The 17,096-nt window shown below is 46.2% G+C and overlaps 1 protein-coding gene across 4 annotated transcripts in view; it reads left to right on the forward strand.

Annotated features, from left to right (window-relative positions):
• LOC134345022 (cytochrome P450 26B1) overlaps positions 1-17,096 on the forward strand; it is a 65,908-nt gene that overhangs the window by 34,767 nt on the left and 14,045 nt on the right. For all 4 annotated transcript variants that reach the window (XM_063045151.1, XM_063045152.1, XM_063045154.1 and 1 more), the window contains exon 3: positions 1,760-1,984. In XM_063045151.1, coding sequence (XP_062901221.1) covers positions 1,760-1,984 — 225 coding nt within the window. The remainder of the gene's footprint in view (positions 1-1,759; positions 1,985-17,096) is intronic.

Here is a 17,096-nt window from a genome sequence, read left to right on the forward strand (position 1 = left end):
CAGGAGAATGGGGTTGAGAGTGTTAATAAATCAGCCATGAAGAAATGATGAAGCAGACTTGATGGGCTGATTGGCCTAATTCTGCCCTTATTTATTTGTATCTCATGGAAAGTATCCACTTGGTTACTCTGATCTGGGGCGTGATACCTGAACGGGGCTGTACGCTGAATCAAAAGAGTGTTCAAATTGAGGCAGTGTCCCTGGATTCTGGGTGAAGGTGTGGGACTAGTGGGATTGTTCCGACAAAGAGCTGGGGCAGTTACAACGAGCAGCCCATCTGCAGCCCTTTCGGCTTCACAGGGTCAAGAAAAACCTTGGATTATGGAAACATTCTGACACAGGAATCCATTCCTCCCATCTTGTCTGTGTTCACTCCCACCTCCCATCTCCCCAACCCAAGTCAAAAAGAGTTTCCGAATCTCCTCAAGCTCCTAATAGAGCAGAGATGCTGGCTTTGCCTTCTTCATTATTGCTCCTGGGTAGGGGGACCACTGGAGAGCCCTTTGCCGTGTTTTATCCCTGTTCATGTATTCTGTGTCTTGGTCAGTAAACATTCAAGGATCAACTTCATTCACCAGATGGTTTAGGAACTTACTGTGGTGTGTTGGTCAGAGTGCATCATGCAACAAAAAACAACATTCAATAATTACAAAGGATAAAGAATTATATAAAGAGTAAAGTTAATAAAGCAATTTTCTGTTCCTGGGTGTTAACATCTCTGACGGTCTATTCTGGGCCCAATATACTGATGCATTTACAAAGCAGGCATGACAGCGGCTCTGTCTCGTTAGGAGTTTGAGGAGATTTGGTATGTCACCAAAGACACTCGCAGATCTCTACAGATGTAACGTGGAGAGCATTTTAACTGGCTGCATCACCGTCTGGTAATGGCGGGGGGGGGGTGCGTGGAAGGGTGCTAGTGCACAGGATCACAATAAGCTGCACAGTGTTGTAAGCACAGTCAGCTCCAGCATGGGTACCAGCCCCCGTAGTATCCAGGACATCTTCAAAACGCGATGCCTCAAAAAGGTGGTTTCCATTATTGAGGATCCCCATCACCCAGGGTGTGCCCACTTCTCATTGGCAGCATCAGGGAGGGGGTACAGGAGCCAGAAGACACATACTCAGCAATTCAGGAACAGCTTCTTCCCCTCTGCCATCAGATTTCTGAATGGACATTGAACCCGTGAACACTACCTCATCACTTTTTTCTCTCTTTTTGCACTGCTTATTTGATTTAACTTCCTAAATATATATATATACACTTAATGTAATTGATAGTTTTTAAATTATTATGTGTTGCACTGTACTGCTGCTGCTAAGTTAACAAATTTCACGACATATGCTGGTGATATTAAACCTGATTCTTACTCTGATCACGGCTGAAACTCGTAGAGGTGGTGGGTCAGAGGGGAGGATCAAAGTGTCATAGAGTTACACAGTATGGAAACAGGCCCATTAGCCCAACTTGTTAATACTTGTCCATCCTGAGCTAGTCCAAGTGTTTGTATTTGGCCCATATCTCTGTCCATGTCCCTGCCCAAATGTCTCTGAAACATTGTAATTGTGCACTTTTTCTGGCAGCTCTTTCCATAGACCTACTATCCTCCGTGTGAAAAAATTGTTTCTCCAGTTCCCTCCTCTCGCCTTAACTTGGTGCAATCTATTTTTAGATCTTGAAGGTCAGACGTTGCAGGTGTACTCCACAAATTGTGATGTTCACTCTTTTTTTTCTCTCTCCCTTCCCTCTCTCCAATAGGGCTCGAGCTTCCATGCATCGAGGCGCGAGAAGTACGGCAATGTCTTCAAGACGCACCTCCTGGGCCGCCCGCTGATCCGGGTTACGGGCTCCGAGAACGTCAGGAAGATCCTGATGGGCGAGCATTCGCTGGTGAGCAGCCAGTGGCCTCGGAGTACCAGGATGCTACTGGGGTCCACCAGCCTCATCAACTCCATTGGTGACATCCATCGCCACAAGAGGAAGGTGAGCTCCTAAAAGGACATCACGCCTTTCCCCTCTCCTTATACGGGCAATGTCCGCTTGAGTGTATTGTCATGTGCGGATGTCCACGTCTGTACAGTTGTAACGCACATAGCAAGCTGGACACCAACAGAAGTTTTGAACATCTGCCTCTAGCCCACCCAAGGAAAATCCCTGATTAGACATGTAGAGAGGAGTCAGAGGGCAGGGCAGGACTTGAGAGACTGATAAATTGTCGAGCAAATTTTAACATAGAACATAGAACAGTACAGCACAGTACAGGTCCTCCTGCTCACAAGGTTTTGCGAATCTTTTAAACTAGTCTAAGATTAATCTAACCCTTCCCTTTTGCATAGCTCTTCATTTTTCTATCATCCATGTGCCTATCTAATGTATCTGCCTTTACCAGCACCCATGGCAGCATGTTCCATACACCCACCACTCTCTGTATAAAAAAAAATACCCTTGACATCCCTTATACTTTCCTCCAATCATCTTAAAATTATGCCCCTTTTAATGCCATTTCTGCCCTGGGAGGAAGGTCTCTGGCTGTCCATTTGATCTATGCCTCGAACCATTTTGTGCACCTTTATCAAGTCACTTCTCATCTTCCTTTTACTCCAAGGAGAAAAGCCCCAGCTCATTCAACCATACTTTCTCATCTCAGCAGCATCCTGGTAAGTCTCTTTTGCACCCTCTCTAAAGCTTCCACATTCATCCTATAACGAAAAACTTACTTGCATCACACATGTCATCAACCAACAAGAAATGAGGAAGTTCGAACTAAAGCAGTGCGATGCCGCCTTCTTGAGCCTCTGCCTTTGAAGATGCTTTTGATGGTGGGGAGGGTTGGACCTGTGATGGAGGTGGCTGAGACTACAACCTCCCCTGCATTGGAGTCTCTGCACCAGATGGTGATACTTCATGGTATGTCTGGAGAAATGTGTAAGCCTTTGATGACATTTCTGATCTCCATAAGACCATTAGACGTGGGAGCAGAATTAGGCCATTTGGCCCATCAAGTCTGTTCCGCCATTTCATCATGGCTGATCCAATTTTCCTCTCAACCCCCAATCTCCTGCCTTCTCCCAATATCCCATCGTGCCGTTATTAATCGAGACCCTATCAACCTCTGCCTTAAATGTACATGAAGACTTGGCCTCCAGGGGTGCCTGTGGCAAAGAATTCCACAGACTCACCACTCTCTGGCTAAAGAAATTCTCTTCAGCTCTGTTCTAAAAGGACGCCCCTCTATTCTGAGGCTGTGTCCTCTAGTCTTAGACTCTCCCACCATAGGGAACTTCCTCTCCACATCCACTCTATCCAGGTCTTTCACCATTCGATAGGTTTCAATCAGGTCATCCCTCATTCTTCTGAATTCTAGTGAATACAGTCCCCAAGCCATCAAACTTTCTTCATGTGACAAACCATATCTCCTGAAATTCCAAATGAATTATAGCCACTGGTGTGACTTCTTCATAATTGCATCAATATGTTGGGCCCAGGATAGATACTCTGAGATGTTGACACCCAGGAATTTGAAGCTGCTCACCCTTTCCACTGCTGACCCCACTATGAGGACTGGTGCGTGCTCTGCCAACATCCTCTTTCTGGTCTACAACCAGTTCCTTGGTCTTGCTGATGTTGAGTGTAAGGATGTTGTTGCAATATGACTCAAACAGCTGATGTATTTCACTCCTGTCCACCTCAACTCATCTCTTCCCCCTAAGGATATTCCACAGTGCCAGCTCACTGGTACATCAGTAGACAGCACACACATGTGTAACTGAGGCGTTGCCTCTCTCAAAGATGTGTGTTGCAATTTAACATAATGCAAACTCCTGACAAAATTGACCAAATTTCTTTCCTTTTTTCCATTTTGTATCTATTCAGTGCCTTTTTCACAATTCCGTTGTATCTTACTTTCATTCCATATTTCAAGTTTTTGGTCGTGTTTTGTGAATTTCACTAGGCCTGAATCTATGGGAAGATGTACTGGCCTTGGAGTGGGTTCAGAGGCTTAATGTATGAGGAGCATTGTGCATGAGTGTAATGTATGAGTCTCAGGGCCTGTTCTTGATTGAGTTTAGAAGAATGGGGGGGGCGGTGGGGATGTCGGGTAGTGAAATCTCACAAAAATTTGCTGATATCAGGCCTGGATAAAGTGGTCTTGGAGAGGATTTTTTCCAGGAGGCTGAGAAAAGTCCATCTCCCACCCCCATCCTCATCACATTCTACAGAGGTTGTATTGAGAGCATCCTGAGCAGCTGCATCACTGCCTGGTTTGGGAATTGCACTGAAGCGGATAGTGAGGTCAGCTGAGTAGATCATCGGGGTCTCTCTTCCCGCCATTACAGACGTTTACACCACACGCTGCATCCGCAAAGCAAACAGCATTATGAAGGACCCCACGCACCCCTCATACAAACTCTTCTCCCTCCTGCCATCTGGCAAAAGGCACCGAAGTATTTGGGCTCTCACGACCAGACTATGTAACAGTTTCTTCCCCCAAGCCATTGGACTCCTCAATACCCAGAGCCTGGACTGAAACCAACCTACTGCCCTCTACTGTGCCTATTGTCTTGTTTATTATTTATTGTAATGCCTGCACTGTTTTGTACACTTTACGCAGTCCTGGGTAGGTCTGTAGTCTAGTGTAGTTTTTTGTGTAGTTCAGTGTAGTTTTTGTATTGATCATGTAGCACCATGGTCCTGAAAAACATTGTCTTGTTCTTACTGTGTACTGTACCAGCAGTTATGGTCAAAATGACAATAAGAAGTGACTTGACTTGACTTGAGTGGGAGAGTCCAGGTACAGATAGCTCAGTCTCAGGGTAGAGGCCACCCCTTCAAAACTGAGATGAGGAAGGTGAATCTATGGAATGTGTTGCCATTGATGCCTATGGAAGTGGGTGGAGAAGGGATGAAGAAGTGAGAAGCTGGGAGGTGATGGGTGGAAGAGGCAAAGGAATGAAGAAGAAGGAATCTGAAAGGAGAGGACAGTGGAACATTGGAGAAAGGAGGAACTAAAGAGAGGTGATGGTGGGTGAGAAGAAGAGTACGGGTGGGAGGGTAATCAGAATGAGGACTGGAAAAAAATGCCTATAGGGTGTCATAAAGGTAGGGATTGAGAGGTTCTTGATTGTTAAGGAAGTTGAGGGTAATGGGGAGAGGGCAGGGGAATATGATTGGAAAAACATATCAAAGTCAGCCATAATTCTGTTGGTGTCCACCGTGATATGTTCATAATGAAACATCTTTTGGTGTCCACCTCTACCTCTACTGCTTCAATGAGGCTAAACTCAGGCTGGAGGAGCTGCACCTTATGTTCCACCTGGGTAGCCTCCAACCTGATGGCATGAACATCAATTTCTCCAGCTTCCGGTAATTTCTGCACCTTCCCCCTTCTCTTTTTTTCCAGTCCTCATTCTGATTACCCTCCCACCCGTACTCTTCTTCTCACCCACCATCACCTCTCTTTAGTTCCTCCTTTCTCCAATGTTCCACTGTCCTCTCCTTTCAGATTCCTTCTTCTTCATTCCTTTGCCTCTTCCACCCATCACCTCCCAGCTTCTCACTTCTTCATCCCTTCTCCACCCACCCACTTTCCACCTCACCTTGTTTCACCTACCACCTGCCAGCTTGAATTCTTTCCCCTCCCCCTACTTTCTCATTCTGGTCTCTGCCCCCTTCCTCCCCCAGTCCTGATGAAGGTTCTCGTCCTGAAACGTGGGCTGTTGATTCCCTGCCTGACCTTCCGAGCTCCTCCAGCATTCTGTGTGCACGGCTCGATATGTTCAATGATTCGTTTCTGCCTTTAGCATAGCTCATTGTATGTAGCTAATGACTCAATGGCCTAATGATACAATCCGCCCCAAGAGATCCACATTCACCAGCTGTGGTGCTGAATGAGATGAACAAACTTTGGAAAAAAAAAGGTTTAAGAAAGAGAAGTGTGAAGAAATGTAATTCTGAGTGTTAGAATGCCTGGAGAAAATGATTCATAGACGCAGGTGAGCTAGAGGGCAGTGCAAATATAGAACATAGAGCAGTTCAGTACAGGAACAGGCCCTTCAACCGTAATGCTGTACTGCGCACAATGCCGAGTTAAGCTAAATCCTTTCTGCCTGTACATGTCTATATCCGATTGATCTCTGCATATTTACGTGGTCACCAAACAGCCTCTTAAACACCACCATCATGTCAGCCTCCACTACCACCTCTGGCAGCCTGTCCCAGGCCCCTACTGTGCTGTGTATAAAAAAGCTTTCTGCTGTATATCTCCCATAAATCATTCCGCCCAGACCTCCCCTGACTCTCACCTTCAATTATGTTGATGATAATGAAAAAGTGGAGTTGGAGGACATCTGGACCCGCAAGTTGTGTTCAGATCCGGATTCGGAGTTGTATATCACATGTACATACAGCTAAATGTGACGTTTGCATCTACAACCAGCATGGTCTGTTTCTGGGCTGTAGTGCTCTGTGACTTTGTAAATCTACGACCCAACGATGCGCTGGGGGCAGCCCTCAGGTTTCACAGTGGCCGAGGTTGGCCATGGATGTTGTGTCCCCAGCTCTCTGCGTTGTTGGTGCAGCACCGTCTGCGGCTGGCGAGACCAGCGCGAGAGCGGCAGCCTCTGCCGCAAAGGTCGCGCCCATAAGTGGCTTCAGCTCTGCTGGAGATGCAGCGTTCCTTTCTATGGGCTCGTTTCTCTTCTGCTGCTTTCAGGCATATTTCCTTGCCTGACTAAAGCTGTTGTTTCAGGATCCTTCTTCATCCAATGCTGTCGGCTGCAGGTTCCTCCTGGGACTCAGTGCTGATGTCCTGCTTCACAGGTTCACAGGGATATCAGAATTAGACCCATTGGGGTTCCCAGCCTTTTTATGCCAAGGACCAATACCATTAAGCAAGGGGTCCATGGGCCCCAGGTTGGGGACCCGTGAATGATGTGAAATTTGTTGTTTTGTGGCAGCAGTACAGTATGAATATTAGTGTAAATTACAAAGGAAAAAGGAATAATGAGGTAGTGTTCATGTAAAGGAAGAAGGAATGAGGACCCTAGGGTGCAAAACAGATGACGGCCAAGGACAGACAGTGATAGGACATAGAACATAGAACATAGAACATAGAAATTTACAGCTCATTACAGGCCCTTCGGCCCACAATGTTGTGCCGACCATGTAACTATTCTAGAAACTGCCTAGAATTTCCCTTACCACATAGCCCTCTAATTTTCTAAGCTCCATGTACTTATCTAAGAGGCTCTTTAAAAACCCTATTGTATCCATTTCCACCACTGCCACCGTCACTGGCAGTGCATTCCACGCACCCACCACTCTCTGTGTGAAAAACTTACCTCTGACATCCCCTCGGTACCTACTTCCAAGCACCTTAAAACTGTGCCCCCTCATGTTAGTCATTTCAGCCCTGGGAAAAAGTCTCTGGCTATCCACATGATCAGTGCCTCTCATCATCTTATATCTATCAGGTCACCTCTCATTCTCTGTCGCTCCAAGGAGAACCGAGTTATTCTCATAAGGCATGCTTCCCAATCCAGGCACCATCATTGTAAATTTCCTCTGCACTCTCTCTATAGTATCCACATCCTTCCTGTAGTGATAGAGGACCTTCATTGCTGCCCTAAACACCAGTGGCATAACAGGCAGTGAGTAAGTAAGTTCATGTAAAGACATAAAATTACTATAAATTACAGAATAAATAAATAGTGCCCAAAAAGGAATAAAAAGGTTGTGTTCATAGGGTTCCTCAACCATTCGGAAATCTGATGGCAGAGGGGAAAAGATCTATTTCTGCATCATTGAGTGTGAGTCTTCAGGCTCCTGTACCTCCTCCCCAGTGGTGATCATGAGAAGAGGACATGTCCTGTTCAGCGAGAATCCTTCATGATGGATGCCACTTTTTTTGAGGATGTTACCTTTATTGATACTATTGGGACTGGAGGGCTGGAGTTAAAAGGAGAGACTGGATTGGCTGAGACTGTTTTCTCTGCAGCAAGGGAGGCTGAGGGGGTGACCTTATACAGCTTTATACAGTAAGATCAAGACAGGCACTGGTAAGGTGGATGGGTAGAGCCTTTTTTCCAGGGCTAGGGAATCTAATTCCAGAGGGCACAGGTTTATGGTGGGGGGGGGGCGGGGAAGATTCAAAGGGGATCTGAGGGGCAACTTTGTCCCGCAGATGGTGGTGAGTCTGTGGACTGAGCTGCCAGAGGAAGAGGTTAAGGAAGATACAATTACAATGCTTAAAGGACATTTGGGCAGGTAGACAGGAAAGGTTGGGAGGGATATGGGTCAAAACACAGGCAAATGGGATTACCTTGATTGGCATGGGCAAATTGGGCTGAAGGGCCTGTTTGTGTGCTCTTTATGACCCTACATGTGCCTCAATTGACCATAGGCCATTCAGCCCATTGGTCTTTCTCCACCATTCCATCATGGCTGATTTTAATTTTCCTCAACCTCATTTTCCTGCCTTCTCCCCATAACCCCTTGGCTCCCTTACCAATCAAGAACCGATCAATCTCCCCTTTAGATACACCCAACGAGTTGGCCTCCTCAGCCACCTGTGAGAACGAATTCCACAGATTCGCCACTCTCTATCTAAAAAAACTTCCTCCTCTTCTCTGTTCTAAAAGAGCGTCATTCTATTCTGAGGCTGTGCCCTCCAGTCCTACTCTCTCCCACAACTGGAATCATTCGCTCCACGTCCACTCTCTTAGGCCTTTCAGTGTTTAATAGGTTTCAATGAGATTCCCCCCTCATTCTTCTAAACTCCAGTAAGTATAGGCCAAGAGTCATACATGAATATAATCTGACCAATGCTTTATAAAGCCTCAGCCATACATCCTTTGTTTTATATTCTTGTCTATCTGCAAAGTTTTGTGTGAATTCTGCCTGTAGTTGGTTTCTCCTGAGCTCCATGGCTCTGGCTGGCATTCTCGGGTGAAGTGCATCCCCTAAAAAATGGTCCGTTTCACCTCAGTGCAGTGGGGGTTTGGCCTGTGGAAGCTACGCAGGTGATAGTGTCATCACGTGCATCATGTCTCTTTCTGAGTTTGCTAAAGTGAATCGCTGCATTGGGGGGGCCAGTGCAATTTGCCAGGCATAGGGAGGCCGAGGACAAACTCAGCAGGACATGAGCCGAGAGGATATTGGAGGAGTCATGGAGGGATGTTGATATTTCTCTCATCATCCCTCAGTATTATCTAGAAGCCTCACTGTGACTAGTGCAGCACCTCGAGAACATAGAACAGTACAGACCCTTCACCTCACATTTTAACCTATGCCAAGATCTATCTAATCCCTCCCTCCCCCAGCCCTCCATTTTCCTTTTATCCATTTCCTTATCTAAGAATCTCTTAGATTCCCTAATGCATCTGCCTCTACCATCACTCTTGGCAGGGTGTAAAAAACATATCCCTCCCCATACCTTCCTCCAATCACCTTAAAATTACGTCCCCTCATATTAGCCATTTCTGCCCTGGCAAAATGTCTCTGGCTGTCTGCTCAATCTGTGCCTTTTATCATCCCAGTGTCTGCTGTATTTCTAACAGGCTAACAGTTCATAATAGCGGCCACTCACATCGGTTCAGGTGTGGGATGGGTGAAGATCTCTGACGTCTACTGCCCAGCCAAAGCCCAGCCCCATCTCCCTCTGCTCCATGGCCAGTCCCTTCCTCCCTGGTCTGTACCTGCCCCGGGGAGAGTTGGGCTTCTCGTTTACAAGGATGTCATGGGGACTCAAGGGCCTGAGTTATAGGGAGAGCCTTTATTCCCAGGAAGGTAGGGAATGAAGGGATGGCCAGTCGAGTTGTGTAAAATTATGAATGACATATATAAGGTGAAAGAACACTGTCTCTTTCTCAGGGAAAGGAAGCCAATAAATAGAGGGTTCTTCCACCTATCACCTCTCAGCTTCTGACCTTGCCCCACCCACCCATCTTCCCCCTCACCTAGCTTCCCCAGTTTGTACTCCTTCCTCTTCCCTCCCACCTTCTTATTCTGGCTTCTGCCCTCTTCCTTTCCAATCCTCATGACCGTTGACTGTTTATTCCCCTCCATAGACGCTGCCTGACCTGCTGAGTTCCTCCAGCATTTTGTGTGTGTTGGTCAAGAGCTAGGGAGCATAGGCTTAAGGTGAGAGGAGGAAGATTTAAAGGAAATTTGGGTAGGTACACGGAAGGGAAAGATTTAGAGCGGGGTTGGGGGCGGGGGTCTTCCCATACTGGCGCCCACAGACCACTCAGTTGATGGTAGTGGTCCCTGGCATAAAAAAGGTTGGGAACCCCAGAGGGATATGGGTCAAATGTGGGCAAACGGGATGCAATCATATAGGAATCTTGGTTAGCATAGACCAGTTGGCCAAAAGGTCCGTTTCCGCGCTGTATGACTCTATCATTGGATGATGTTGCCTCACTTCTTAATGGTGTCTGTGACAGTGATAAGGCAGCTTAATTCTATTTAAATTAAGTCAAATGTTTTTTAAAAAAAAAATCATTCCTTTTCTAAACTGTTCTGATCCAAGGGAGGATGGCTTACAGGGCTACCACGACTGTGAAAGCAAAGTATATAATGTTTCAGAATCCTTGACAGAGGAAATCCTAACCCGCACTACCCCACACAGAATGCTTTTGTTTTAAACTTCCCGCCTTGCTGTTCAAATTTATCAGCTTTTCTGGAATGAAGGAGAATGGGGGGGGGGGGGGATATGATCGACATTTATAGAAGTATGAAGGTATCACCACTATCATCATCATTATGCGCCGTATTGTATGATGTGGGCAATGACCATGATTATTAATATCAATTATCAATTATCAGCCATTATCAGTACTCTTCAGAGATTGTCTGCCTGGTGTCAGTGGTCGCATAGCCAGGACTTGTGATCTGCACCACTTGCTCATACGACCATCCACCACCTGCTCCCATGGTTTCACATGACTCCTTTTTGGGGGGCTAAGCAGGTGCTACACCTTGCCCAAGGGTGACCTGCAGGCTAGCGGAGGGAAGGAGCACCTTACACCTCCTTTAGTAGAGACGTATCTCCACCCCATCATCCCAATGAAGGGTACAGATAAGGTAAATTCAAACAGGCTTCTTCCACTGAGGTTAGGTGAGATGAGAACTAGAGGTCATGGGTTAAGGGTGAAAGGTGAAATGTTTAATGGGAACATGAGGAGGAACTTCTCAGAGGGTGGTAAGAGTTTGAAACGAGTACTGGTGGATTTGGGTTTGATTTCAATATTTAAGAGAAGTTTGGATAGGTACAAGGATTGGAGGAGTATGGAGAGCAGGTCGATGGGACTAGGCAAAAATAACAGACGGGTTGGACGAAGGGCCTGTTTTTGTGTTATAGTGCTTTATGATTCAGCACTCCTTGACAGAGTCTTCAACTCTTTGCAAATTAGGAGTCATCCAAAATTCAAAGTTAAAGTCAAAGTAAATTTATTTTCAAAATAAATGTCACCATATACTACCCTGACATTCATTTTCTTGCAGGCATTTAAAAGAAAATAAAGATATATAGTAGAATTTGTAAAACTATACATAAACAAAGACTGACGAACAGCCAATGTACAAAAGAAGAAAAGTCACACAAATAATAAAAAAAATAATGCTGAGGACAGGAACTGTAGAGACCTTGAAATTGAGTCTGACTGTTATGGAGTCAGTTCAGAGTTGTGGTGAGTGAAGTTATCCACACTAGTTCAGGAGCCTGACCATTGTAGGATAAAATTGTCCTAATATGCATGGTCCTATATAAAAAAACTTTCACTTTAAGCTTCCCATCTCGGTGTTTACATTTCCTTCTGATCTCCCCCTCTGGTCTAACCCCTTCCAGTCCTCCAACTGTGCAAGAACTTGTGCATCTGCAGTTTTGGTCTCTTAAGCTCTTCTGAATTTAAGATTCTACTGAATAATTCTCCTACCTTCTCCCCATTTTCCTGCCTTCTTCCCATAACCTATGATGCCCTTACTAATCAAGAACCCATGTTTGGATATGCCCGATGACTTGGTCTCCACAGTCGCCTGTGGCAATGAATTTCGCAGGTTCACCACGCACTGACTAAAGAAATTCCTCCTCATCTCTGTTTTAAAGGGAAGTCCTTGCATTCCGAGGCTGTTCCCTCTGGTTCTACTGGAAACATCCTCTGTGTGTCCACTCTATCTAGGCCTTTTAATGAAACCACAAGACCATAAGACACAGGAGCAGCATTAAGCCATTCAGCCCATCAAGTCTTCTTCACCATTCCATCATGGCTGATTTATGATCCCTCTCAACCCCATTCTTCTGTCTTTTCCCCATAACCTTTGACATCCTTGCTAAATCAAGAACCTCCTGATCATCTGCTTTAAATGAAACATCCTCTACACATCCACTCTATTTATGCCTTTCAATAATTGATAGTTTTCAATGGGATCCCCCCCCTCATTCTTTTAAACTCTAATGGATACAGGCCCAAAGCCATCAAATACTCCTATGTGGGAATGCTGTTAAGGACTGTGAGCTGAGTGTGCAGAGTGAGACATCTAGAAATCTTGATACTGGACCAGTCGTCCCACTGCTGACCTGATCCTTTTGCCATCAAGCTGCAATGGTGCCAGAAGTTCAGCAGAGGGCGCAGTAGTTGCATGGAACATAGAGGAGATGCCTATTCAAGCATCTACCTCTAACCAGTCCAAGGTAAATCCTTCACTGCCCATGTTGAGAGGGGAAAAGGGGATTGGCAGGGTTTGAGGGAGTAATCAATCATAGAGCAAATATGAACATAAAACATAGAATATTACAGCATTGTACAGACCCTTCCGCAAATGATGTTATGCTGACCTTTCATCCTATTGTAAGATCATTCTAACCACTCCCTCCTGCATAGCCCTCCATAATTCACGTCTCCATATAAAAGTAACACACACAAAATACTGGAGGAACTCCACTGGTCAGGCAGCATCTATGGAGGGGAATAAACAGTCAAAGTTTTGGGCCAAAACCCTTCATCAGGACAGGAAAGGAAGGGGGGAAAAAGCCAGAATAAGAAGGTGAGGGAGAGGAAGGAGGACAAGCTGGCAGGTGAGATCAGGTGAGGGAAAAGGTGGGTGAGTGAGGTAAGGGGATGAAGTGAGAAGCTGGGAGGTGACAGGTGGGAAAGGTAAAGGGCTGAAGAAGCAATCTGACAGGAGAGGAGAGTGGGCCATGGGAGAAAGGGAAGGAGGAGGGACACCAGAGGAAGGCGAAAGGCAGGTGAGGAGAAGAGAAACATTTCTTAAATGCCCCTAATATATCTACCTCCACCAACAGCTTTGACGATGCGTTCCGTGCGCCCACCACTGTCTGTATAAAAAACATCCTCTATTGTGTACAGTTTTGGTCTCCAAATTTGAGGAAGGACATTCTTGCTATTGAGGGAGTGCAGCGTAGGTTCACGAGGTTAATTCCCGGGATGGCGGGACTGTCATATGTTGAAAGATTGGAGCGACTGGGCTTGTATACACTGGAATTTAGAAGGATGAGAGAGGGGGGATCTGATTGAAACATATAAGATTATTGAGGGATTGGACACGCTAGAGGCAGGAAACATGTTCCCAATGTTGGGGGAGTCCAGAACCAGAGGCCACAATTTGAGAACAAGGGGTAGGCCATTTAGGACGGAGTTGAGGAAAAACTTTTTCACCCAGAGAGTTGTGGATCTGTGGAATGCTCTGCCTCAGAGGGCAGTGGAGGCCAATTCTCTGGATGCTTTCAAGAAAGAGTTAGATAGAGCTCTTAATGATAGCGGAGTCAGGGGATATGGGGAGAAGGCAGGAACGGGGTACTGATTGTGGATGATCAGCCAGGATCACAGTGAATGGTGGTGCTGGCTCGAAGGGCCGAATGGCCTACTCCTGCACCTATTGTCTATTGTCTATCCCTCACTATACTTCCCTTCAATCACCTTAAAATTATCTCCCCTGCTATTAGCCATTTTCATCCTGGGAGAAGGTCTCTGGATGTCCTCTCTATCTATGCCTCTTATCATCTTGTACACCTCTATCAAGTCACCTCTCATCCTCCTTCGCTCCAAAGAGAAAAGCCCCAGCTCACTCAACCTGTCCTCATAAGGCATAAATGAGAGAACCTTAGTGTGGAGAGGAGACTTGGCTAAAGGCACCTGACTCTCAACAGAATGACAACAGGGGAATTTCTAATCAAAGGAATAACAGCAAAAGGATTGCTCAGGAAGGAGCTTTAACCCTCGCTGCACCACGCGGCCCAGAGAAGGTTATGGCCGAACAGGGTTATTGAGTTGTGGGCATGCTATGTTCGCACTGGAAGCATGGTGACACTTGCAGGCTGCCCAACATCGTAAAGAGCATTATAAAAAGTGGTTGTAAGTGTTTACTGTACAGTGACAGGGGTTAGTAGAGAGAGGTGGGTGGAGATGGGCTAACTAGAATGATTGATCTGAATAACCGCCTGGGGGAAGAAACTTTTCAGACAGTGTGAAGTTTTGTTTAACAGCCCTATAGAGCTTTCCAGGAGGGAGCTGTTGGAAAAGGCAGTTTACATGGTGGGTCATGCCCATAATGATTTTTCCTGTCGGTTTCTTTGTCCTTGACACATACATGTCGTGCAGTGATGGCAGACCGCAGCAATGACCTTTCTCACTGTCTGTACTCTGTGCGAGGACGCCGTACCAAACCAGACAGTAATGGCTGATGTGACGATGCTCTCTATGAAGGCAGTGTAGAATTGCACCAGGGTGGTAGCTAACAATAAAATACTATAGGTTACAGTAAGAAATACATAGAATAAATTAATAGTGCAAAAAGACAGAAAAGTAGTGAGATACTGTTCATTGTCTGTTCAGATGTCAGAGAGGAAGAAGCTGTTTCTACAAAGTTGAGTGTGTGTCTTCGAGCCCCTGTACCTCCTCCTTGACGGTAGCAATGAGAAGAGGGCATGTCCTGAATGGTGAGGGTCTTTAATGATGGGCGCCACCTTCTTGCCACATCTCCTCTCGAAGATGCACTTGCTGGTGGGGAGGCTATTGCTCACAGAACATAGAACAGTACAGGACAGGACAGGACAGGAGCAGGCACTTCTGTCCACTATGCTGTGCCGAACCAAATACCATAGAAATCAAATGGCCAACTAAACTAATTGCTTCTGCCCACACAATGTCCATTTCCTTCCATTTCCCTCACCTTCATGTGCCTTTCTTAAAAATCCCTGATGTATCTGCCCCCATCACCACCCCTGGCAGCGCATTCCAGGCACCCCCACTCTTCTTTGAAATTACCCCCTCTCACCTTAAAAGCATGCCCTCTGGAATTAGACATTTCAACCCTGGGAAAAAGATACTGTCTGTCCATGGCTCTTCTAATCTCATAATCCTCCATCAGATCTCTCCTCAGCCTTTGCTGCTCCGAAAAAAATCAACCCAAGTTTGTTCAACTTCTCATTCTAGCACGTGCCCTCTATCCCAGGCAACCCTGGTAACTCTCTTCTGCCCTCTCCAAAACCTAGACATCCTTCCTACAATGGGGTGACAAGAACTGTAGGCATCACTTCAGATGCAGCCCACCTAGAGTTTTATAACATAACTTCCAGAGCAAATGGAAGAGTCATGCTCCTTTTTCTGAGACCAAGAGAGAGCTTGAACAGATAACCAGCTCACTTTTTTTTTATCTGTTCTGTGCTTCTGTACCTGGGGTGAGGTTCCCAGCATTCACAAGTGAGCTGAATAATGACGGCTATTTTTACAAGCGAACGTAATTGATGAATGTGTCCCTCACACTGTGAGCTTCGTTTTATATCACACCCACAGCTTGTTATATTGTGAGTCGCCATGTGTTAGATCGCAAGCTGACAGTGTGTGGAAAATCTTCAGCATATTGTACTGGAAGCCTACAGTTACACTGGGAGGCTGTAGTTCAGTATATTACAAGCCAATGGTTACATTGGGATGCTATAGTGCAGAATATTACAAGCCTACAGTTGCACTGGGACACAAAATACTGTGCAGATGCTGGGGCGCTGTAGTGCAGTATATTGTGTTTTGGGACAGCTGGAAGGACAGACATACTAACACCAGAGTACTGGAGGAGGCCAATGTGAACAGCATCTCCACCGTGATGAAGCAACTCCAACTCCGATGGACAGATCACGTCATCCACTGCCAAACTCACATCTCCCCAGACAGATCCTTCACTCCCGGTTCAAGGAAAGTCAGCGAACCCCTGGTGGTCAAAGGAAACACTTGAAAGATAACATCAAAATCAGCCTGAAGAAATTCAACATGACTTCTAAAAACTGGTTAGACTTTGCACACTATTGTTCAAGAGGGAGCTGCATTACATGAGAACCACCTCTGCTGGGCTGCAGAGAACAGGTGGCAGCTGTGAAAGGAGACAGTGAACAACCAAAAGACCCGACACTAACCATAGCCACCACTTACTCTCGCCCGCACTGCTGCAGAATATGTGGATCCCAGATCGGCCTCTACAGCCATCTGAGGACCCATCTGAGCTGAGTATACTCTAGTGGGTGATCAGACTATTGATACATTCATATCCAGATCAGTAATGCATGTACCACACTGCAGGGTTCCAGCGCCGATCGCTATGCAACACCACTAGTCACAGGCTTCCACTCTCTAAACCTCCACCTTCACTATCACTCTCTTGGGCTGGTGGTCGGGTTTGGGAGGTCCTTTATCCTGGTGGTGCCTTGTTGATCTTGGCCCACAGAGCAGGGGTCTAACTGATTGGCGGCAGTTCCTCCCCACCACAGTGGTATGAATCGTTGTTCCCTCAACTCCTGGAAGCTCGAACCAAGAGCAAGCTTCTGGAGGGACTCAGCGGGTCAGGAGGGGAATGGACAGTGGATGTTTCGGGTCAAGACCCTTCATCTCCGTCTAGTGCTGATGAAGTGTCCTTGACCCAAAACATCGCCTGTTCTCCCTGTCACACTCCAGCCCTTGTTAGATTAATTTTAGAGTGGGTGAGAAGCTTGGCACAACATCGTGGGCCGAAGGGCTGCACTGCTTTGTGTTCTAGATGCTTACATGGTCTGCTGAGTTCCTCCATAAATTTATTTTCGTTCCACGATCAG

The sequence above is a fragment of the Mobula hypostoma genome, chromosome 4, assembly GCF_963921235.1.
Source record: "Mobula hypostoma chromosome 4, sMobHyp1.1, whole genome shotgun sequence".
In the NCBI taxonomy this organism is placed as follows: Eukaryota; Metazoa; Chordata; class Chondrichthyes; order Myliobatiformes; family Myliobatidae; genus Mobula; species Mobula hypostoma.